Source organism: Falco peregrinus, chromosome 2, assembly GCF_023634155.1.
Source record: "Falco peregrinus isolate bFalPer1 chromosome 2, bFalPer1.pri, whole genome shotgun sequence".
NCBI classification, from domain to species: Eukaryota; Metazoa; Chordata; class Aves; order Falconiformes; family Falconidae; genus Falco; species Falco peregrinus.
Window position 1 is genome coordinate 76,336,458 of NC_073722.1, and position 22,962 is coordinate 76,359,419.

The following is a 22,962-nucleotide window of genomic DNA, read 5'->3' on the forward strand; positions in this document are numbered from 1 at the left end:
CATGTGTCTAAATCAGCTGAATTATCTTAGTGATGCTCATTTGTCTCGTGGAAGATGGGATTGTACTTCAAAAACTGTGTTAGTCTTTAGCCTTAAGACAAAGTAGTTGGAGTTTTGGTTAAAACCTTAGTGGCTTCGGTGGAAGTTAGCGTCAAAACCAAGGCCACGTCAAGACTAAGCTTTGTGGTTTGTGTGTGTGCTATTGCAGGGCAAGCTTTCAGAGGGGGCAGGCAGAACTGAGGTTTCCAGGAAAATTTGTGACATGCTCATGAAGGAATGTGCAATCAAAATACAGACTGGCTGGTCTGTACGTAGGGGCAGAACAAGCACTGCAGATAGGGGCAGCTCCAGCTACATTTAAACTTAACAGTTAAACCAAGGAAACACCACTGCACGCCAGGCACTTGGCTTTTTTGTTTTGTATCAGTGCAATACTTCATTTGATCTCTTTCCCACCCTGCCGCAGCCTTGAAGACTTTTATTTCTGATCTCTTGCAGTTTGGATAATTTCTGAATAGAAACATGAGATTCTGCGGGGGGGAGTTGCGTCCAAGCAGTGTCTCAATTCTAGTTTGTTACAGCTCTGAAAAATGCGTGTTGCAGTGAGATTTGCACAGGCTTGTATTTAGCAGTCATGTGAAGCATGGTTTAGATAGTTACGCCTGGTTTAGTACTGTGATGAGTTTGTGCAGCAAAGATGAGCAGTTTGCAAAGACAAGGGGACAAGGATGCTATGGTGGGAAGGCAGCAGGACACCCCTTAGGTGAGAGCGGGAGGAATAGGAAGGATGCCCAGGTGACCTTCTGGCCACTTGGTGTGTGATGTATCTCATGCAGTAACTGAGTAACTCTGAGAAAATTCTTTCTTCTGAGGAGCAGCCTGTATGTCAGCAGGACATGGGAATAGGGCTGGAGAAGGTGTGGATGGGGCTGGGGACAGAGTGAGGTGACCTTTAGCCCAGAGGCAGCCCTGAGGGGAGGGTAAAGCCATAAAGAAAAGGAGCCTTGACTGAAGAGCTGTGGGAAGGGGTTTGCCTGCAAATCAGGCATCTGTTTTATCCTGCAGCAATCTCCTCTGTTTTAGAAATCTCCATCTAAGGATTCCTGAAGTGGAGAGATGGAAATGGGGATGAAGGCTCAGGCAGACAGACCAGTCTTACTGTGCTCCTCTGGTTTAAGATCTAATGGATATTAGCCCTGTTGTTAAAGCGCATAATGGTGCACTGATTTTATGACTCATCTTTCAGAACCAGTGTTTTCAGTAATTTTAGCAATACCACAGTTTGGAAGTCAGCCTGGGGTTTGAAACCTGGGAATCATGGTGACACGGAGCCCTGTGGCATACGTGCTTGATGGGATGCTATGCTGCTTTCAGTGTGTGACAGCTCACGTAATTGAGGATGCTGCCTTGCAGATACAACTTTGAATTGCAAATACCATCACGATTCTTCTGTTTTGGGAGACATGTCTGTGTGGCTTAAAAGCTGCTCTGCCACTTCAGGTTTGAGTGTGGGTGTGAGACAAGGGTAAATATTCAAATTGAATGTGAATTCAAATTGTGAACCATGGGGGCAAACTGGAATTACGAGCCCCTGAGAGTGGAGTATTTTTGCAGAGGAACTGTGTGTATATGTGTATGTTCCCTGCTAAGCCCTCACCTCTGCTTTCATGATACCAAATGATGTGTTCTTGCTTTGGAAAAAACAAGGGGGTTTAGACCTGCTTTTTCATGAAAGTGAGAAAACAGCATGGGGAGGAGAGGAAGGAAGAGGCATGTAGCAGGCTTCAGGTATGGTGGAATTGACTGTTGTGCCATTGCTACACAGGTTGGGCAGTAGTTCTGCAAAGCATGGTTTCTTTTCCAGTTTTCCTGGGGTGTCTGGCCATCGCAGCTAGGCACAGGGAAACATTTTTCTGATGTTCTTTATTGTAACAGCAGAGGAATTTATTGCAAGTGTATTTCAAATAAGGGAGTCCAAGGAGTGTCTGTCTTGAGTGTTTTAGTGGAAGTGGGAACAGCTCACCGTGGCTGCTTGATTGATGGGTACAGAGAATTTTGTGTGGACCTGTGACAGCAGCCTCCTTACAGGCAGCCTGCCTCTGTAGAAGAAGTCACTGATCTAGCTGGCACAAGCCAGTTGTGGCCTGGTGCCTCTGCCTCAGGTAGGTCTGTTCAGCACCAATGTGGGCTTGCTCAGCAGAAGAATTGTGCCCCTGCTGGGCATGGATGCTGCCATCCCATACTGCCTTTGAGAGCAGAGCCTGCCTGCCAGCCTGTTAGCAAGAGGTGCTTCTGGTGCTCTTGGGTGTCTAAGCTGTGGCTGGACTACGCTGAGGAGATGGCATGCTGATGGCTGGGGAATCTGTCCTCCTGGAGCCAGTCATGTGTGGAGCAGAGCCAGGAGGAAACTTGTCTTGCTCTGAGCAAGCTGCTGGGGAAGCGTTCCTCAGAGCTGGGCACATCTCGGCACCTGGCTTTCCCCCCTCACTGTGCTGACCTGCATCTTGCCCTGGACTACATGCTGCAAGGGTGCCAGCAGCGGGGAGCTGCCAACTTGGCATTTGAACAGTGGAGCTGACGTAACTCATTTAGCAGAGGGATACCATGCAGTGTGAGAGCCCCACGCTGCTACTGACTCAGTGCAGAGCTGGTATTGCCTCCATTAGGGAAGAGCTAACGGCTGGGAGTTGTGATCTGCATGCTCAGCAGAGTGCAATGTAGCCCAGAGCCCTGACAGGACACTGCAGCGGTCCCCATGGCGGCTGTGGCAAGTACACCCAGGGAGAGGGGCATTAGGGAATCCTCTTTCAGTATTTCTGCCTGCTTCTAAATATCGTCTGGCAGCTGGGAGAGGCACCCCACAGTTGACCAACCATCACAGAACAGCTGGGTTTCTGCAGCTCCTGGGCAGCTCCAGCTTAGAAATTGCAGTACTGGAGCAACAGCTAGACAGCTGCAATGGTCAGGGTTGCTCAGGGAAAGAACAGGAGGTGACATACATGTTCAGGAAAGGTCAAGCACACTTACCTGGTTGGTTTGAGGGCCCCCCCTAGAATTTCTTAGAGGAGAAACACTGAAGTGATGCAAATATCATACCTGTGGCAGTTCTTTCAAACCGTCTTTCTGGTTCATACTAAAGGTGGTGGTCTTGGCAGGGTCCTTGTAGCATCATTCTGCTTGAACTGAAAGACAGCTGCTTTTTGGGTAGCTTTGTGGGTGTGGATGGCTGTAGTATGCAGATGTGAATAATAAGGCTTGTATCTGTAGCTTTCTCTGTCTGCCAATTTCCTGCTGATGCTACAGGTCAGCTTCCTCTCTTTCATGAAGATTGAAGGTAAACTTCTGGATCCCATCTGCCTCCAAAGCCTAATTAAGAAACCTGCTCCTAAAACCTGCAGCTCATTAGGCTCCGTCTAGAGGCTGTGAGTCCCTAAGGAGCCTTCAAGTCTGTGTGCAGTGATTCAAAGCAGGGACAGGAAAGATGGCAGATGTTACATTTGTGTGGAGCAGCACGTCTTCAAGCTGTATTCACCAGGATGTTCACCATGGTTACAGGAATAAGACCTGCTTGGGTTGCAGGACCAGTAAGCCCTCTTACAGTGCTCACTTGCATCGGTCATGGATGTTTACTTGGTGACGGGGAGTGGAAAGGCATGCTAAAAGAAAAAATTGCAAAAACTGCCTTGCTAATGCTTCAATGTTTTAATTGTTTTCCTTTATTCACAGGAGAACTGCTGAGTCAGCCGAGACCAGAGGGACTGACGGAGATCATCTGTCCCAAGAATGGCAGCGAGCGAGTTAATGTTGCCTTGGTTTACCCCCCAACTCCTACTGTGATCAGCCCTTGTTCCAAGTGAGACCTGAAAGTAGACCCCCATTCCCCTGTCCGTAGACATCAGAAAGCCTACGTAAAACATGCCCTGACTAAGCATTTTTTCTGGAAGGTAGCAGCCCCACAGCCTGGATACTGTTCTAATTATTTGTGGGTATAGGCAGCCCACTCTAAGGATAAGAGGTACAGTAAAAAGGGTTGAAGTGTTCCCTGAGCTGTGTTGTGGCAGATGCAAGACATATAGTGGGCAGGACAGATCAGGAGATAATAGAATCATGGGCAGGTTTAGGTAGCACAGGACCTCAGGAGGTCTCTGTTCACCCCCTGCTCCAAGCAGAGCCACCCTTACAGCTGAGTCAGGTTGCTTGGGACTTTGTATAGGCGAGGGTTGATGACTGCCAAGGATGGAGGTGCCACCACCTCTCTGAACTCTAGAGTTACACTGTTCTCCTGGGACAGAACTTCTTTCCTTCTGTCCCATCTGAGTCTCCCTTATTGCAGCTTGGCTTTCATTGCCATGAAGATGCACTGCTGGCTTGTGTTCAACATGTTCTCCACCAGATCCCAAGCCAACTGGGCCCCAGGCTACGGTGGTGCATGGGGTTGTCCTGTTCCAGGTGTAGGGCTATGCACTTGTCCTTGTTGAATTTCACAACACTATTGTTGACCCAATCCTCTAACTTGGTGAGGTCCCTCTGGACAGAAGCCCTGCACCCTGCACTTGTGTATCCGTAGCCTATATGTCCTTCACTCCACAGAGTGGGGATGTGCTTGGAGAACATAGCTCTGTTGTGGTGGGAACAAATGTGGGACAACACTCACAAGAACAGCCTTGGCTTTTTGATGCATAGGTTTTCTTGCAGAACAGAAATGCAGCTGTGGTCTGCTCTCCTTGGAGCGGCGCAAGGGAATTTGGCAGGGAGCTTAGAGGAGCAGGCCAAATATATTGCCTGCTGCCTCTGCTGTGCTGCGTGTGAATGCCTGTTACTTTCACTTCAGTATCTGAAAGTAGGTTTGGATGCTGTTCTCCCTGTTCAGTGCCCTTCCACCCCAAAATACACTCATCCTGCTGGAGAATAGCTTTGGTGATGGGTGGCTGTTGACCTGTGTGTGAAATTGAAGTGCCCACCTGGGGCAGCAAACAAGGTAGCCGCCCTGATACTGAGCCACAGGTCACCACTGTCTTCATTTGGTCCTCCTCTGTGTGTACTTGGCACAGTACATTTCTAACCTGAGGCTGCAATTTTTGTTGTACTGTACTGTCCAGATGTGCCTGTGCACTTGTCCTCATGTCCTCCAGCATACCTTCTACAACATCTGACAGCTGAGTCCCAGTTTCACAGTCACTCTGCTGGCAGGGAACTTGGGTTCTTAAAAAGGCCTGTGTTACATTTAAAAGACCCCACCCTCCTTATTTAGAAACCTAGAGAAAATTGTGTGTCTTAGGTCATTCATTACAAGCACTGTGAACCCTGCTGCTTATGTGACATGACTTTTTCTTTATCCTTTCCTCTTCTAGATAAATCGTCAGTGCTGGTGCCAAAGGTTTTCCACCGGGCAGAACATGGCTGATGCTCTGCAGTGCTCCCATCTCTCCAGTTGTGGAGTTGCATGCTGACAGGGATCGATGAGACTATGGACTCTGAAACGCTGTGGGGCGGGGGCAGCTCCCAGGTGGGGCCTCACGGCTGGAGTGGATGCGGTCACCTGGAGGTTGGGGACGACAACAAGGCATGAAGCAAAATGATTGCTGCAGATGGCAGGGCACTGGCCAGAGGGAAAGCACTGGGGATAGGATTCTGTGGACCCATTGATCACTTGTTGAAAACCCATTTGGATCTCATGATGAATGTAAAAATGTTCTTGGTACCATTTAATTCAGACCTGCTTGGAGGAAAGTCTCTTGAAATGAGCTGTAGCGGGATTCCCTGGATTTGTTCCTGGACAAGTGAGTTTTGTGGCAGTTGGCCAAGGCTTTGTTGGGGAGGGGGTTGATGCTGTGAAGCCTTTAAAATTGCTCCATTGTAAAACAGTTTGCTGTGTCCCACACAGCAGGCTTGGGCAGTGGCTGGCAGAGTGGGAGGAGCAGGCTGGGAAATGTTTCCTGCCTTGTGTGTTCAATTGCCCTGTGCCATGAAGTGGTAAGAATGTGCTGTAGTCACGCAGGGATGGGAGAAGGGCAGTCAGTGCGGCCCCAGCGCTGGCCATTTCTTCCCTATGGTCTGCCATGTCTGCATGCTGCGGAGTTGCCATTGCAGTACTCTACGTGCACTGCAGCCGCTAGAGCAGTAGAAATCTAGATCTGGGTCTTCCTCCTAGCAAAGCCACTCATCCTCGTGCAGAGATCTAGTGGAACAGTGTGTGGATGTGTTGTACAAACTGCCCTGATCCCCTTGGGCTCACCCTGGCAGCCATGCTTCATGAGTAGCCATTCTCCCTGGGCCAGATGTCAGGAAGGGCAGGTCGAGCACTGGCACCACAGTGCTGGTTTCAGTCCTGACTAGGTGGTTTTGAGGACTTCTAAGGTGCTGCTGTCAGTTTGTGCCCTGCAGCTGAGCCCTGATAACTGGGCTGTATGAGTCCTGCTCCATGCAATACTAGATTTTGTTTAAATCAAATAGGAGACTGGCATTTCCAGAGCCAGGATCCCAGGGTGGAGGTCTGTGAGAGAGGGCCTTAGAATGCTTAAATTAACGTAACTCTCTTAACCCTTCTGGCTGTGATGGCAGACATGGGATGGGTGATACTGGTCGGCAGGCTGTCTCCACCGGGATGCAGGCTGGCCAGGCCTGCAACTAGTGCAAGACAGTGATGTGCATCCTACTGGGACCTGATGCTGTTGTATGGGTGACGGTTCCCCTGGCTTCTGGGCCTTCAAATACCAGCCTTGTGTACAGGGCTGCAAATATCCCATTGGCAGGAACTTGACACTGGGAAATGCAGGGCAGAATCCACTCTAGCAGGAGATTGTGGAGGCCAGGTGGAAGAAATTAAGCCACTGTGTCTCACTTCACGGGGGGGAGAGCTGCCAAATAAAAGCTGGCAGCTCAGTCAGCTCCGCATTTCTTCAGGGTATCATTCCAGCTGGGCAGAGAGCATGGCTCAGATTTCATGTGTTGACCTGTCATCTCTGGCAGTGGGCATTTGAACCTTTCATATGTCAGTGAGAAGCATTAGTTGATTGTGCTTCTGGATCGCTGTAGATAAATTGGGGACTAGAAATTGCCTATGGTGGCTGGAAGGAGTGAAAGGGCGGTGAGATTTTTGAGTGGTGTCAGGAGTAGCGCTGGGAAACTCCCTTGTCCTGAGTCTTGCTGCCCATGAGTCATGAAGGGCCCTGATACAGTCAGAACTTGTGTTAGAGCATTCCCTACTGTCACCTCCCATGCTGGGCGGCCTTCTCTCTTTGCCGCTACTCACCTCTCTCTTTTTCCATTCTCCATAGGAAGAAACTAGCAATTTGTTGCTGTGACGTTGCGTGGAAACTACATTGTAAAGAAACCACAAACTGGAATCCTTTTCCAGCCTAAGGCCTGTTTCCCAGTGCACCCATCTGGTCTGGGATGCATGAGCATTGAAGGAGTGAGAGGACAGAGAAGATGTCTTACAGCCTGCTCCTTGGGACCGCAGCCCTCCTGCTGGGGCATGTCACCTCAGCGCGTACCTGGCCTTTGCAGGCACTCGGTCTGCTCTGTGCACTGAAGCCGTAATGCTGGGAGTGTGGCAGTATGGAGATCAATGTAGTTGGGTCTATTTAATATGAAATGGTGGTCACTCATCCGCCCACTGTTTAGTAACTGGTGTAACTGTGTTTTCATCTGTATTTTTTTAATATGCAAAAGCCATTTAATTTTCTATGCAGTTCAGAAACATCTCCTCTTTGCAACTGCCAGGTGGGAGATCTGTGCAGGAGAACCAAGCCAAGTGGCTGATAGTCCTTTTGATTTTGCTGTCGCTCTCTTTTAAGGATGCATCCTGGAATCCTCTGCACACAGTGTCCCTTTGCTGAGCTCCTGCCTCTTAGACCCCATTTAATATCCCTGAGCCCCAGGGATGAGGGCCTTGTATTTTTGAAGGATATGTAATTTTTCATGAGTCAAGCCACAAGGAAAGAGGGCTTGAAGGCAGTGCCCTAAGAGCAGAGGTAACTGAGTTCAGAGCATGTATTATATTCCTGTTCTTTTCCCTGCTTGGAGAGTTACTGAACTGTTAGAAATGACTAAGACCTCTGCAGAGCACCCTGCAACCTTTACTTGAAAGTGTGTTATGAAGAGGGCAGAGAGGACTGGGGCATCGGTTGTCTCCCTGTGGAGCTGACAGTGCATTTAACCCCTTTGGAACAGGAGGAGAATCTCCTGGTACTACATGCCTACTTCACACAAGAGGACTGTGCTGGTTTTGCTCATTGGTTTGCAGACCCCTTACTTGTTGACCAGTTGATTTCCTGCTGAAACAGGTGCAGACAGGTTTGGAAGCAGAGCTGGCAAGTTGCTGTGCACTGCAGGACTTTCAGCAGCTGGAACATGTCCTGGAATACCTTGTATTATGCTCTGAAGCAAAGCCTGGGATTCAAACCTGCATCCGTCCAAGTGAAACTCCCAGGAGAGCAGCTTTGCCTTCTGCTGGGTCTGTGTAACGTGACAAATTGCACGTCCCTAAGCAGCACACAAATCTGTTGAGGTAGAGGGAGACCGATGGGTGATGCTAGCTCATCCTGGGGCTTGCAGGGGTACTTGGAGGCCTCTGGCAACTGCAGAGGCTCCTGGGTGATGGGACATCTCTGCTTTAACTGTGCCAAAGGCAGAAAGCTCAGAGAAGTAAGATTGTTTCCAGCCTGCCACAAGGCCAGGATGCATTTGACTAGTCTTTTGTGGCAATGCTGTTCTTTCTGCATTGTCTCTGCTCTGAGCTTGGGGAATTCAGCTTTAAAGTTAAACAGTAATAGAGGCCAGACTGGGATTTAACCTGCCTTGTGGTCTCTCGAGTCAGATGGAAGAGGCTGGGGGCTGCAGAAGCACGGGTCATTTCCCTTGCAGCATCCCCCATGCTACAGTTCCATGGTGGCTGTGGAAACTCAGTAGCGTATTTGGGTGCTGCTTTCCCAGGAACCCAAGACACGCTTGGCTGTGCTGTAGTACCAGAGCTTACATGGGGTCCATGTTCTCTTCCCTTTGTACCTCTGAGGTAGTTGAAGTTTGTCAGAGCAGTAGGGGCTCCTCACTGTGAGGAGACATTTATGGTTGCGTTAAAGGGAACTGCAAATGGTATTTAAGAGCTCACTAAGTGAGGTGAAAACCCACCGGCTCACTCCTGCAGAGCCAGATCCTGGAGCTCAGCTCCTCCTGCACCCTTTGGATGGGATCTTGGGCTGGCGTCCTTGGAATGGCAGTGCGGGGAGGTGGAGATGCTGCACTGCAGTAAGCACAAGAAGAGGCTAGCAAGTGGGCCTCAGTGTAGCACCCATCACGCACTTCATGGCTCAGTTCATGGACTGTAATTGCAGGTATTCATATAATCTACATCACTGGGCAGGACTCTGCGCACACACACATGCATGCCCAGACGTACGCGCACCACACCCACACTTGCCCACACATCCTCACCAAAACAACTGAAAATAAAAGTGATCTCGATCTCAAGGAGAGGCCTGGCTGTTTGATTTGTTTTTCCTCTTCCAGTGCCTCCTTGGGTCCTGCCTCTGGAAGGGGCTGCGCTTAACCATAGATCTGGGGTTTTCTAAATCCAGGAGCCAGAGTTTTTAGGAGCAGTTAGCAGATGACTCACAAAATGGTCAAGATTTGGCATTGAGTGAATCTGAGTGTGCAGCCCCTTGTTTGCACCAATATCTGTGAACCATTGCCCAATCCAGTAAGACAGATGATTTCTGGGAAACAGCATTTTCCCTACTGTGTTTAGGGTGTTTTGTGGGTTTGTGAGGCCAGCTCAGTGGTTCTTACTGGTACCATGTTTGCTTTCTTGTCAAGCTTGGTTCCCTGTGAACTCTGCTCAAGCGCCATGTTGTTCACAGGAGAGTGCAGTCAGGCAGATGGCCCTCTGCTTGCCAACATGGGTGTTAGTTGCCAGGAGGGTGAACTAAAAGTAGGGAGCAAGTCCCCTTCCACACAGCCCTGAGTAGCTGTGTAACCCCATTTCCATCACCACTCTTGTCTGGAGGAGCAGACAAGACAGACCCCCGCGGCAGCCCCGCTGAGCACAGCGATTGTGCTGTGCTCAATTCCTAGGAGAAGGAATGGCAGCATCTGCAACAAGACGGGAGGCAAGGCTGAGTGCAGGTGGCCGGGCCCTGGCCACGGCAGGGCAGTCGAGAAGATGCCAGGCTGTTACGTGGCTGGCCGATGTGGAGGTGTTGGGGTGGTTGCATCAGTCAGGTGGGTGCCATGTATGTGTTGGCCTCCATCACTGAGGGACAGAAGGGAAATTTCTGAGGATGTGCCTGGACTGTGCGCCAGGGCTTTGGGAAGCACCAGCAGAAAATTAACTGGCCCCGGATGGACAGAGGCCCTCCTCCCTTTAGCCTGTGCCTGCTGGCTGAGGAGACCCGCAGGGCTCACAGGTGTCTGGGGTCATCCAGCCCTCCCCGCCTGGGTGCCGCACTAAGGGATCAGGGAAGGGTGTGGGGGGGCAGCTTCCCGGGGCAGGGAGGGACAGGCGGCTGCATGGCCCCAGCTGGCTTGGGTGGGCTGCATGGCCCCAGCTGGCTCGGGTGGGCTGCATGGCCCCAGCTGGCTCGGGTGGGCTGCATGGCCCCGGTGGGCTGCACGGTCCGGCCGGCTGCGCGCTCAGCCTTCTCCCACAAGGTGGCTGCCCGGTGCGGTTCCCACATAACGCGGCCAGAGCTTCCAGAGCGCTGCCGTGACCCGGCGGGAAGGCGCAGGACCGGGCCCCGGGGCTGCCGTGAGCCCGCCGGCACGGGCAGGGGCGAGGCGGCGCGGGCACCTGCGGCATCGCCATGCCCCGCGGAGGGCAGGCGGCAGCCGGCGCCCGGCGGCACCGGAGCCCCCCCGCAGCGCAGCGGCCCGCCGAGGGGGCAGGCGGCGGTGGCCGGGCCGCCCTCCGCCCAGGGGCGGGCCCCGCGCTCTCCCCGCCCCCCGAGGGGCCGCCGTTCCTGCCGCCGCCGCCATGGAGGAGCAGAAGGAGAACCGCCCGCAGGCTGCCCCCTACGAGGCGCCGGCGCCGCCCGCCCCCGCCGCCTGCCCGCCGGTGAGTGCGCCGCGGCGGCGGGAGGCGCCAGGCGGCCGAGCCGGAGCCGGAGCCGGGCGGCGGTGGCCGCGCCAGGCATGCGCCAGCGCCCCCGGCCCGCCGCCGCCTCCTCCCCGCGCATGCGCAGGGCCCGCCCGCGGCGCCCATGGCGGCCCGGAGCCCGCGCTGCTGGGGCCGCGCCTCGCCCCCGCCCTGCCCCGGGCTCGGCGGTTCCCGGTGCGGGGGCGGCGCTGCGCGGCCTGCCCGGGCGGGCCGGGGGCGGGGGCGGGGGGCCACAGGCCCTTCCGTCTGCGCCCCGGGCCGGGGGGGACGCGGCGGCGGGCCCGGGGTGGGGGGGCCGGGCTGGGCCGCCGTGCGCTCGCCCCGCCAATGCTGCGAGTAACCGTTTAGCGCCAGAGCGCCCGTGGGTTTTCCTCTTCCTGTTCTTTGCTCTACGCGTGTTGGGCGTCTGTCCGTGTGTGTGTGTCAGAATCGGTACCGATTTGCGTTAACGAACGTGTCGAGAGAAATCTTGGCACTGGTCAAGGCCCCGCCAACTCAGACCAGACAACTTCCCCGTGGCAACGGGGACACACGTTCGGTTTTTGTCTCAGAGCCGCTGTTTGGCGTGACTTGGGGTGTGTGTGCTTGTACCCCCTTTAGTCTGTCTCGATTTTTGGGAAAACCGTGTTCCAGGGCAGGCTGCGGCAGGCATTTGCTTACGCAGCTCTACCCCGGTTTGCTCAGTTTGGTCACCAGATGTGATGCTTCACTGCGTTTTGGTGCCGAAAAAATGTGTACGTTTTAATGCTCTGGCTTCTTGTTTTGACCTTCTTAAATGACTTCCAGATTTCTCTTTTTAGGGTAGGCAGCATTGTAGAATCGGTGATCAAGAAACTAATGGGAAAAACTCAACTGCCGGTTCGCATGACTTCAGTGATCCAGTTTACAAAGAAATTGCCATAACCAATGGTTGTATCAACAGAATGACCAGAGATGAGCTCAGAAGTAAACTTGCAGAGTTCAAGCTTGAAACCAGGTTAGGCTTATTTGTAAACCTTCTGATTTATTTTTGAGAGCAGTAGAGCCGTAAGGGATGATTAGTTTAAAATTCCAATGCACACGCCAAACCAAAAAGCAGATACGCCATCAAATGCCAGTTGTTTTATGTTGGGCTTTTGTTGTAGGATTAGTGCATGTGATACTGGTTAATGTGTCATCAGAAATGTTACCAGAAGTGCTGTCTCAACTGGTAGCACAAAGAAGCAAAATAGTGTGTGACTGTAGGGTGCTTCTCCACATGTTTTTGGTCAAGGGGGGGAAAAAACTGCTTGGGTTCTCGGGCGGTGTTGCAGACCTTCGGTGTACAGAAACTCGCTTCAGGACATAGGTATTTTTATTTACTGTATCCAGTGCAGGTTGGATATGGGCCAGAACCCCTATGGTGATAGGGCTCAGAATTTAATTAATGCAGAGGACAGGTACCTTTAGATGGGAGAGTTTGTTAATCTGAACGGATGTGATAGAATAATATGAACAGGTGAGTGTATTATAAACTGGATTTGTGCTCACTGAGTAGGAAGGTGCTAGGAATATAGAGAGTGGCTCCTGCTCTACCAGAAATGACCTGCAAGACCTTTAGATATTGCTGCGGCCAGACAAATTTGAGATGTTGAGAAGAAAGTCAGTTGGGAAGAATAAAGCGTGGTGTTTCTGTTGGAAGTAGCAGTGGCAGGGAGTTACCAAAGTGAGAAGCTACCGCTCTGGAAGAAGCGGGAACATGAAAGGTGAGATGGAGTCTGAAAGGAGAAATATATCTTTTAGAGAAGACTGCTGTAGGAGAGAGGATGTTCAGAGCGGGGGAAAAAAAAGAAAGGAACAAAGATTCATTTGAACAGAATGAAATAAAAAAAAGAAATTGAGGGTAGGAAGTGCAGCCTGCTACCTCCGCCTCATCTGTCTGTATAGTTAATTCCTCCTCTGGTTCAATGAATTTAGCTCCTCGGGAAGAAAAAGTTTTATCATTGCCCAATAAAATTTTTGGTAAAAGAGGTTAGATTTGTACAGCTATGCAGCAGTAACTGATTTAAAAATAAAAAGCAAAATTCAAATAGTAAATGATGTGTGTTTGTGGCTTTTTCCTAGGTTATTAATTTTCTATTTGTGTTTTTTATTCAGCTGTGAATGCAGAAAGCTTTAAACTTTTTTTTTTTTAAGCTAAGCTAGACTTTTGTCAATGTATTCAGTGAAGTTGGTCGGAATATGCCTCACATGTAAACAAATAGTGCATTGCCTCTAATGTAGTGACTTGAGCAGATTGCCACACACCGCCCTTTCTCTTGGTTATTTTGATAGCAAGTCATCTCCTCTTTCAACTTCTGTTAGAGGTTTGATGAAGAAAAAGGTGATTTTCCCCTCTATCAGCTCCCATACTGTCTCAACTTTGAATGAACTGGTCATTGAATTAAACTAGATTAATAAACCAGAGTGAAAAAGTTGTCTGTGTTTGCAGAAGAAAGTGATATTCTCAAATGCAGGCTTAGCAGTCTGATACCAGTTTTTCCTTGTGGATCAGTGGGCTGCTTTTCTGATAATGCAGTTTGGTACAGGTAGCTCTTACGGCTCATGTGATTTCATTTGCAATGTGTAATTTAAAAAGTAACTTCCTTCAAAGAGGAAATTATCCTTGTTTATTCAGCTCTGGTTTGGTACGTAGCAGTTCTGGCACCTGTACTTGCATATGGTAAAGTTTGTATTAAAAAGATGCTGAGAGTAACTTGCCTCTGTGAATTTATGTTAGCCACAAACCTCCTGAAAAGCAGGATCTTGATGAGGAAGTTCTTCTGACAACTGAAATCTCTAGTACTTTAATGGAGATATTCAAGATAAATTTTAAATTTAGACTAATTTTAAATGTGGGCGTTTCAGCTGGATTCTGCATTATCTGTGCCACTGATGCAGAAATACTGCGGGCATCAGTCACTTCAGGCAGAGGGCACAGGGAAATACAGGTAAAGCAGTACTGATTCCAGGGACAGAGGTCATCTAGGAGCAATCTACAGGATTGGCCTTTGCAAAGGCTTTGGCTACTGGGCCTTGCAGAGCTGGAGGTGACTGCAGAGTGTCTCTGCGCTGTGCTTCCCAGTCAGTCCCCAAATACGATATTATCTACATGTGTTAGTTGTCAGGGGCTATCCCGGCCTCTGCATCATCCCAGATAATGGACCATGAACTCTATGGTAAAGTTCAATCCAGACTTCGTAAGTGCTGGTGTTCAAAATGAGATTAATAAATTATGAACTTTAAAATGTTAAATACAGCTTCAGTTCTACAATGGTGAAATAATTAAAGGAGAGTGTGATCTTTGTCACTTTCCTTATCTCTTTAGAGGAGTGAAAGATGTGCTGAGAAAGAGACTGAAAAACTATTACAAGAAACAGAAGCTGATGCAGAAGGAACCTATTAATGGAGGCAGCTGCTATGACTACATCTGTGTTGTTGACTTTGAAGCAACATGTGAAGAAGGAAACCCACCTGAGTTCATACATGAAATAATTGAGTTTCCTATTGTCTTACTAAACACACGTACCTTGGAAATAGTAAGTAATCTAATGACCGTGTTGGTATGCTGTTCTCCACTGTCTTTGCTTTAGAAAGTCTAGATTAGCTTTTAGGTAGATTTTGAACTTCACTTAAAAACAGCTTTGCTTTTTTTTCCATAAAGACCTATCCTCTGTGCCTCTTACATACAAACAAAACTTTTTTTCTATTCTTAAGGCATCTGGAATAGATGATGCTCCTGCTGTTGACTCCCTCTGCTGATATGAGGGACTTTTAGTTTCTCAGTCATCCTTCACACACACACCCCACTTCTTTCCTTGCTTTAAGATCCACAGAGCTATTTCTAGGACTCTAGGGACTCATCATAAACAAGGATTAGCAAATTCTGTAGTCCTGTGTGAGGCAGTCTAGAAGAGACTAATGCAGGGCCCTAGAAAGTAAGGTTAAGTGAACTCTGCTTCTTGGCAGGCTAGACTATTTCCACAACGTACTTGACAGATTGACAGCCGTGTAACCTGATTTTAAACGTACTTAGTAGGCATTTGGCAGCCTCAAGTGCTCTGTTCCCGTACAGCTTTCCTTTAGGAAGAACTACATGCTGTCTAACTGAAACTGAGTGACTCAGCGCACACACCTCTGACTAATGGTTCATTTATGAAGAACTTTTAAGAGGAGGAGGGTTTCCAGTAATCGCTGTGGTGCTACATTAGACTGTAGCTGCATGTGTGACTAATGCAGAAAGAGGATTGTGCAGATTACCAAGGCTGGTTTATGACCTTTAGAGTAGTAGGAAACAGTGTGGGTTTTTTCCTCTACCCAAAGGGGTTTGTATAGCAGCAGGTATTTGGGGCTTTCTTTTTTCCATGGAACTTGCATGTAGTTTTCACTCTTGTACTGCTCAGTTTCCCAGAGTGAGGTTATTCTGTTTATTGCTGGCTGGCTGGCATCCAGAGGTGTATGACTTGCATGCAGCCTCTGAGATGTGCAGCCGGTTGCCATCCTTGAATTACAGGTGAGCCTTCAGAGACACCACCTAAAAACCATCAGGCTTTGCTCGTGCCCCTCACTTCTGTTTTCTCTTTACTCATCCTCTACTTTTCCCAGATCCTCCCCTTCATTGTAGTCTGTCCTCCTCCCCTCTTACATCTGCCTCTCTGCTCTTTGGTGCCTACTGGCTGAGAGGAAGGATGTGTTCTGGTTGGAAAGCCATCCACTCATCCCACTGGGAATCTCATGATGGCCAATGCGGAGGATCATAGTGGCTCAGGAGGTACACACTCCTTTTGCCTCCAGCTGGACAAGTAGCCGCTATTGCCTTTTGGCTATGGGCAAGCCAAAGAAGTTGCCTGGTGGGCTACATAGTGTGCTGCTGCTGAGTGTTTAATTCTTTTATTACAGGAGGATACCTTTCAGCAATACGTCAAGCCAGAGATTAATCCCAAGCTTTCAAAATTCTGTATCAGTCTGACAGGAATCACCCAGGTAATTTGCACTTTTGTTTGTTCAGGAAAAATGTCAAAAAAAAAAAAAAAAATGAAATGTGGTGTTGATGTTTTCAGGCTGGTAATCTTTCATGGCAATTTTTCTGTAAGGCTTGTTCTCTTAATCTCGTTTTTTTTCCCCCTCCCAGTTATCAGAATTGATTTCACTAAATTAGTCATTTAGGTGTCTGTAAGGAGCTGTAGGGAAAAGGATTCACTTTGTAATCCATGTGTAGAAGCATAATCTTTAGCAGAGGAAAGCACCTTTTGAATTGCATCAGTTCCTCTTCCAAGATCTTTATTCTAATTTAGAGTCTTACGACGGGAACGGTTTGTGATTAAGTGACTTGAGCCAGGAGCCTGGGAAACAAGCTCAAAGGTTTTAATCCAAGTTCAACAGCTGACTAACCTCGTTACCTTCATAGTTGCCGTTTGGAGGCTGGCTCTTTTAGTAGTGCTTTTGTGGTGCCTTTTTTTTTTTCTTTCTTCCCCAGTGTAGAAAAATCTGTCCAATTGTCTGCTTATTTTAATGTGTAATCTATTTCTAAAGATTTTTGTGAAGCCAACTTTGTGAATGATCTAGTGAGTGCCTATATACCAATATAATTCTTATTCTTCATGCTGGGTGTTTTTTCTGACAAAATGTTCCTCACTTCTGGTTTTTTTGGTTCTCTTAGGACATTGTTGATAAAGCTGATACATTTCCTCAAGTTCTGCAGAACGTCATAGAGTGGATGAGACAGCGTGAACTGGGAACAAAGTATAGCTATTGCATGTTAACAGATGGGTATGTCCTTATGCAACCTACAGCACAATCTAAAACGGCAAAACAGTGTTTAATCTTTGTGAGAGTATTTTTAAAGGTGGATCACAACGCTGTCATTTTGCCACGTTATTACAATTTTAGCTTTTGGGAAAATTGGAAAAGCTGAACTAAACAATTTGAAACGAAGCTTAAATCCATTAGAGGGCACTGTTTCTTTCCTGGCGTGCTTTATGCAACTAAATGATGTTAAAACAGGCTTTTTATCCTTTGTTGTTGTAATTCTCTGTTTACATCTAGCTTTCATATAGAACACCATACCTGAAAATAGTCTTGTGCAATTTCAGTTCTAAGCAACTCCTGTGCTGTCCTGAATCTGAGGTTTCAGAGATGTGTGGTGGTTGTGTTGTATCCTAAGTGTATTAGTGTTACTGTTAATACACCCGGCATATTTTGCCAGAAAGCAACAATGGATTATGCTGTTTGTCAAGCAAGGAGCAATGGCTGGCACAGAAAGCTCTCTGCTTTGGCTTAGAGGACTGTGGAACTGGTGGGTCCCACCTTTGGCGAGCTTTGTGTGTGAGAGACTGACTAGTCCTTGCACTGCGACCTGACTTTGCTCACTCACAAGGTCTGCGTGGAAAATGAAATCCCCTAATGACTGCAGAGCGAGCAGATCTTGAGATCTAGATACATCTGTGATGCAGCATTGTTCTTGTGATCTTAGCTTTGTTATATGATGAAAGATAACTGTTTGAACCTTATCTTATGTTGCACTGGCCAGGGAATTTTTCTCTGGGTGATGTTTGCCTTTTAGCTGTGAAACATTACTATTCTGTTAACATGTCTGCTTTCGTCCTTCTCTTGGAATGAGGGATTTCAGTAGGAGAGGGAGTATTTAACATTAGCTGTGTGGAGGTGAATGATGCATTTTCGTGTTGCTATGCCTGTTGTTTGCCTGGAGTAGGTCTTCTGCTGTGCTGGATTAAAAAAATGCAACCCTGTGCTGCTCTTTACGATGACTGTGTTGAACCAAAGAGAGATGAACCCCAAAATAAAACTGGAGTTTATGAAAAAAGAGCACGGGGGGTCTTTAGCATGACTTCCTGACACTTCTGTTAAGTAAAACACGTAAATGTTCTAGTGTATAATATGAGTGGTTTGAAAAATAATGGTCATAGGAGATGAACAGATACATAGCAAAAGCATTTTTTTAACTAACCCAACTTAGCAAGTGGGCCAATTGTTTTGGCCATGAGACTTTTTCTTCTCAAAATTCCTGAAGATTTGGATGACGACTATAAATCACAGGTGTTTCTGGTGAAGAACCCATATAATTGTAATGTGGTTGTGTCCAATGTGAACAGTGAAGCCATTTGAAAGCTGTCACACAAGACCTGAGGTGTACAGTTTAGCTCTGTGTACACCTTAAAAATACGGAGTTAAAATAATCACATTCCAACTTTAAGTTAAGGAACTGTGGTAAATACTGCTATTTCACTAATTTTTTACCTATGATTAAGTTTCTATCTTTGGAAGCAACAGTGAATTAAAAAAAGATACTGCTAAAGCAAAACTGGTGCAGGATTGGTTGTATTGAGCCTAGAATGTGCCTGGAATTCCCCTCCAGATGAATCCCTTCAATGAAATTCCTCAAGGAAAATAGGTGCAGTGAAATCTCTGTCATACGGGTGAGATTGTGTAGACAGCTGCCAGAGGAGGGAAAAAAGGCTTTATTTTAGCTTGAAGCTTACAAACTCGTTGGGGTGGTTCCTTTCAGGAAGGTAGGCAAGAAGTATATAGGGTTCTGCTTTCATTTTCTTTCCATAAAGATCTCTTTCCTCCTAAAACTAAGCACAGTCTTGTTTCAATAACCTCCTTTAAGTAGAGAGATGTATGTGCATCCAAGTAATCAGGAAAATTTAAGGTGTTGCTTGCTCTGCCAAGGGCTGTATAAGCATCTAGTTTATCGGCAGGTTTTGGAGTAGATGTGGTAAGTGGAGAAGTTAGCATGCTATTATTAACCATCCTGGACCTGAAACCATCCTAGTGAAGATCTTGCTCGTGTCATTATTTGTTTTCCCCATGATTAAAAAATGCATATTAAAAAATTCTTTACCATGACTATAGCAAAAGCGCTTTTCCTAAACTGTTTTCCTTCTACTGGTCACCAAAGACAAGAGAGCTTTTTGTGCTACAGCTGTGCAATATGGAGAATGCAGGGCATCTGAATTACGTATTGCTAATGTTTTTCTCTTTTGACTTTTTAAGATCTTGGGATATGAGTAAATTTTTGAACATCCAGTGCCGCATTAGCCATATCAAATACCCTTCCTTTGCCAAAAAGTGGATCAATATTCGCAAATCATATGGGAACTTCTATAAGGTTTGTACAAATCGTTGTTTCTCTTGTCAGAAAACTTGGTTTAAAAGTCTAGAATGACCTGTTGTACTTGTCATCTTTACTTCTATAGTATAGAATTATAGTAGCTAAACTAGTTGCCTGGGGCCTGATTTTCAAATGTGCTTCATGCCCAGATCTCATTGAAGATTATATAATCTACAGCATTTAGATTTCAATCTTGGTTTTAGGAATTAGGAGATGCTCCATGAAGGTTTGTGTAAAAATGTTATACCAGCGCTCTTAGTTCAACTGTGACTTGGAGTGGTTCAGCTGGAAAGGCTGTATTGACTTTTTTCTATCGTTTTTCCCTATTTTCATGTAATACACTACAAAACTAATTTATACCACTACCCTCAGAGAGCTCCGCTTTTGACAGTGTAGTGGGGACAGAGAAAGATTAGGACATACCTACAGTGGAATCAAATTGTCAAGAGAAAAGTAGTACCAGGTTCAGTGCTGGCCCTTATTGCTGCTTTCTTTCACTGTCAGGTTACCGTACACTGGGTTATTGGAAATGGCACTGAATTTCTACTCAGTCTACACTAAATGGTTTGTTTGAATGTGATTTCAGCCTAGTGATGATCTTCTTTTGAAGGATTTTTTTCATACTAAACTAGGAAGAAAGAGGTTAAGATTTAGTAAGAGAAGACCTTTACTTTGTGCTGGGCAAATATTACAGGGTTACTCCATTTCTCCCTCTGTTGTGCCTTCTCTGCATGACTGTTTCTGTTGGAAACGCTAGAGCGCAGAACAGTCTTGTTAGTCCTGTAGCTTTAACCTAGACACATTCTTTTTTCCTACTCTGAGCAGTGAGTGCTTTTTCATCAAAGGCAAAGAAGATTGTAACTTAAAAAGAATCAGTTTGGGGTTTTTTTGTAATTTTTTTTTTTTTAATTATTAAATGCAAATGTAGCGTTTTTAGTCGTTCAGTGCTTCTGCTTGGCTATTGTGCTGATATTGAGTCTGTTGTTAAGTAAAAGTAATAGATAAAACTAATGTCAAGGAATTGTAACTTTCCTGTGGAATATCCCACAACCTGCAGTGTGTCTCTGCTGCCCTGTGTGTGGATGTTATTGGAGTTGCGTATTGCCAGCTTTTGGCTACCGCGTTGTCACCATTCTGCCTATTAAATCCAGCAGCATGGTGCGGTATCCTGGAATTTGTGATGTTCTGTGTTCCCTCACCCCAACCACCCCAAGTGAGACAGCAAACTAAAGTTTTCCTCTAACATTACCCTTCTGTTTTTCTTTGACCTTTCCAAAGAATAAATGCATATTTAGTGGTTAATCAAGACAGGACTTGGGGCTTTTGCTGGTGTAGCAGTTTGCATGGCTAAGTCAGTTAAGCTTCCTTGTCTGTTAATGCTGTTGGTCATCCGTGTAGATGTGGGCTGCTGTAGGTGTTGCTGATCTGTTCCCCTGGTGTTCGGAGGCATTCAGAAGCTTGATGTCGGAATCAGGAGCCTGGTGCTTCTTTAATCGCCTAGCAAAGGGAATTAGATTTTGGTTTTCCTTTTAAATGCAATGTCACTTTGGGTGGTAATTCCTTTTTATAAGGCTTATTAAACCTAGCTAGGCCATGGCTTTCGCTGTTGCCAGCGCTGGCGCATCTTGGGCTGGTGCTGGTTATGGCGAGAGGCTCTTGACGTTACTCTGAGTCTAGACAAGCTCCTGTTGACTGTGTCTCTTCTGTAAAAATGAGTGTCTGTCTCACCGAGGTGCTTTGAAGTTAAACTGTTGGTGATCTGACAGACGGCAACATGAAAGTAGTATGTGACTTACGTAGACTTAAATTCTGCATATGTTTCTCCTGCACTGTGTTAGGTTAAAAGGACTTGGTACAGAACCTAATTCTTGAATGTGGTTCACTTTCTCCATCAGGTTCCTAGGAACCAGACCAAGCTGACAATCATGCTTGAAAAGCTGGGCATGAATTACGATGGGAGACCTCACAGTGGACTTGATGACTCTAAGAACATTGCAAGGATAGCTATAAGGATGCTACAGGATGGCTGTGAACTGCGGGTGAACGAGAGAATGCATGCTGGACAGCTTATGACAGTCTCCTCCTCAGCCCCCTTAGAGGGAGCCCCTGCTCCACAAATGCCCCGCTACAGAAACTAGCAGCTCAGGGGTTCTGCCTTCGCAGCTGCTCTTAGATACCCGCTGAAGACTGCTATGAGCTTATTAAACAGCCACCTCTGCCAACCTGTCTGCAATGCAGAATCTGAAAGCACCTTAACTAATAGTCTCTTGAAATAAAGAGGAGCGTGGAAGCTTTTTGCTCTTTGAAGCCTGTGTTACAGCATCGGGGTTTTTTTTATATACTGATGGTTTTGTTGTTGTTGTTTGCAACCTTTCATGCAGTAAGGTTGATATGTGGAATCCAGGCATAGTGTTTAGCCTTTAAAAACATGTAATTTAAACATGCAAAGATTGATTGGGCCTGTGCGCTGCTGTTCCACCCCAGCCTGTGGGTAGTATTTATTCACTATGCCATACTCTAATGATATCTAGCATCTGATTATTCATTGCACACAAGTAAGACATTGCTGGAAGAACTGAAATAGCAAGCAGCTGGGCTGGCCTGTCCTGATTAGGCACTCTTCTAGGAGTTCCTGCTAGTAATTTTGGTTGGGGTTTTTTTTGGTGGGTTGATTTTTTATGAAGTCTAGGAAAAATGGGAGCACATTCAATTCTAAAGCAGTAGAGAAGTACTGTGTTGTTTGGGGTTTGGGTTTTTTGGTTTTGTTTAAGGGATATGTTTGGTTCCACATCAAATAGAAGAGATGTTTATTGAATAAAAATTCCATTAATGCAGTATGATAGTAATTTTTTTTTAACCTGTATATAAAAAGAGAAGGAGGTTTGTTACCTCCTATTTCTGCTACACACATAGCTGTGCTTCATTTAATGTGGCTTTTAGACATTGTCAGCCATTTGGACTTAAAAATAAGTGAAGTAACAAAACGTGCCAGATCCTTAAAAGTTTGTGCTATGTGGTGGTTATGTAAAACAAAACAAGAAGCTTCTAGTTCATAATTAAAAGCACGCTCAACTGTTTTGGTACCTTCCCATGCCTCTGCCACCACGAAACTGTGCCTTTATCTCAAAATCTAACATTGGAAGATTAATATGATTTTCTTAGTAAAGGCCACATCTAATTATTAACAATTTCTGCTTTCTTCCTAGGCCCCAGATAAGATGGTACTCAAAAGAGGCCAAAGTGTTAATTTGCTTTGTCTCTGTGGGCTGTTACAAACTACATTAATGTGATCAGCTTTGCATTAAATAGCTTGTTCTGAAAAGTGATGTACTTTGATTGCTCTTAGTCCAAAAAAAGTTAGTTTGTTAATCCCTGTGTTATAATTCATTCATTCTTTCTTACAACTTACGTTATACAACAAAATAACCAGTTTGTAATAAAGCTTTGTTGAGAACATTCACTGCTTGGCTAATCAAAATCCATCCGGCTCCCCTTGCTCTTCTGACTGTTAAATCCGACCAATGGAAACATGAAAACTTTATTTTAAATTCACATAAAAGAGCAAAGTATTGGTCAATTCTCACTTCCTTCATATGTAGGAAGGAAGCAGTTTTCTTTCTAGAGTCGCAGATTTGGATAGCCACAAGTACTTTAGAACGACGTTCCTTTTCCTTCTGAAAGTAAATACTTGTCTACTTGTAGAATCTTGTTGAACTTCACAGTTTCCTTTCTTTCT

At 46.6% G+C, this 22,962-nt stretch overlaps 2 protein-coding genes across 7 annotated transcripts in view; both read left to right on the top strand.

The window, feature by feature from the left end:
• Positions 1-9,469, top strand: part of MFHAS1 (multifunctional ROCO family signaling regulator 1) — a 36,759-nt gene extending 27,290 nt beyond the window's left edge. The window contains exons 2-4 of one of the 2 annotated variants that reach the window (XR_008745866.1): positions 3,727-3,853; positions 5,352-5,780; positions 7,278-9,469. Coding sequence is in view for 1 of the 2 variants with exons in the window: in XM_027779870.2 (XP_027635671.2) it covers positions 3,727-3,853; positions 5,352-5,355 (131 nt within the window). In the remaining variant the exon portion in view is untranslated. Of the gene's footprint in view, positions 1-3,726; positions 3,854-5,351; positions 5,782-7,277 lie in introns of those variants that run through there. The other variant, XM_027779870.2, reaches the window with a different exon arrangement.
• Positions 9,470-10,787: 1,318 nt separating this feature from the next.
• On the top strand, positions 10,788-22,686 carry ERI1 (exoribonuclease 1). Of its 5 annotated transcripts, none has more exons than XM_055796857.1 (7): positions 10,906-11,053; positions 11,896-12,071; positions 14,421-14,631; positions 15,992-16,075; positions 16,752-16,861; positions 19,109-19,223; positions 21,122-22,686. In XM_055796857.1, exons 1-7 carry the CDS (start codon positions 10,973-10,975, stop codon positions 21,362-21,364), a joined length of 1,020 nt encoding a protein of 339 aa, XP_055652832.1. In that variant the 5' UTR covers positions 10,906-10,972; the 3' UTR covers positions 21,365-22,686. The 5 variants fall into 5 exon arrangements, with proteins under 5 accessions (XP_055652833.1, XP_055652832.1, XP_055652831.1 ...); XM_055796856.1 differs by having other exon boundaries at positions 10,932-11,053; positions 11,901-12,071; XM_005232514.4 differs by lacking the exon at positions 10,906-11,053 and adding an exon at positions 11,186-11,456.
• Positions 22,687-22,962: the final 276 nt, after the last annotated feature.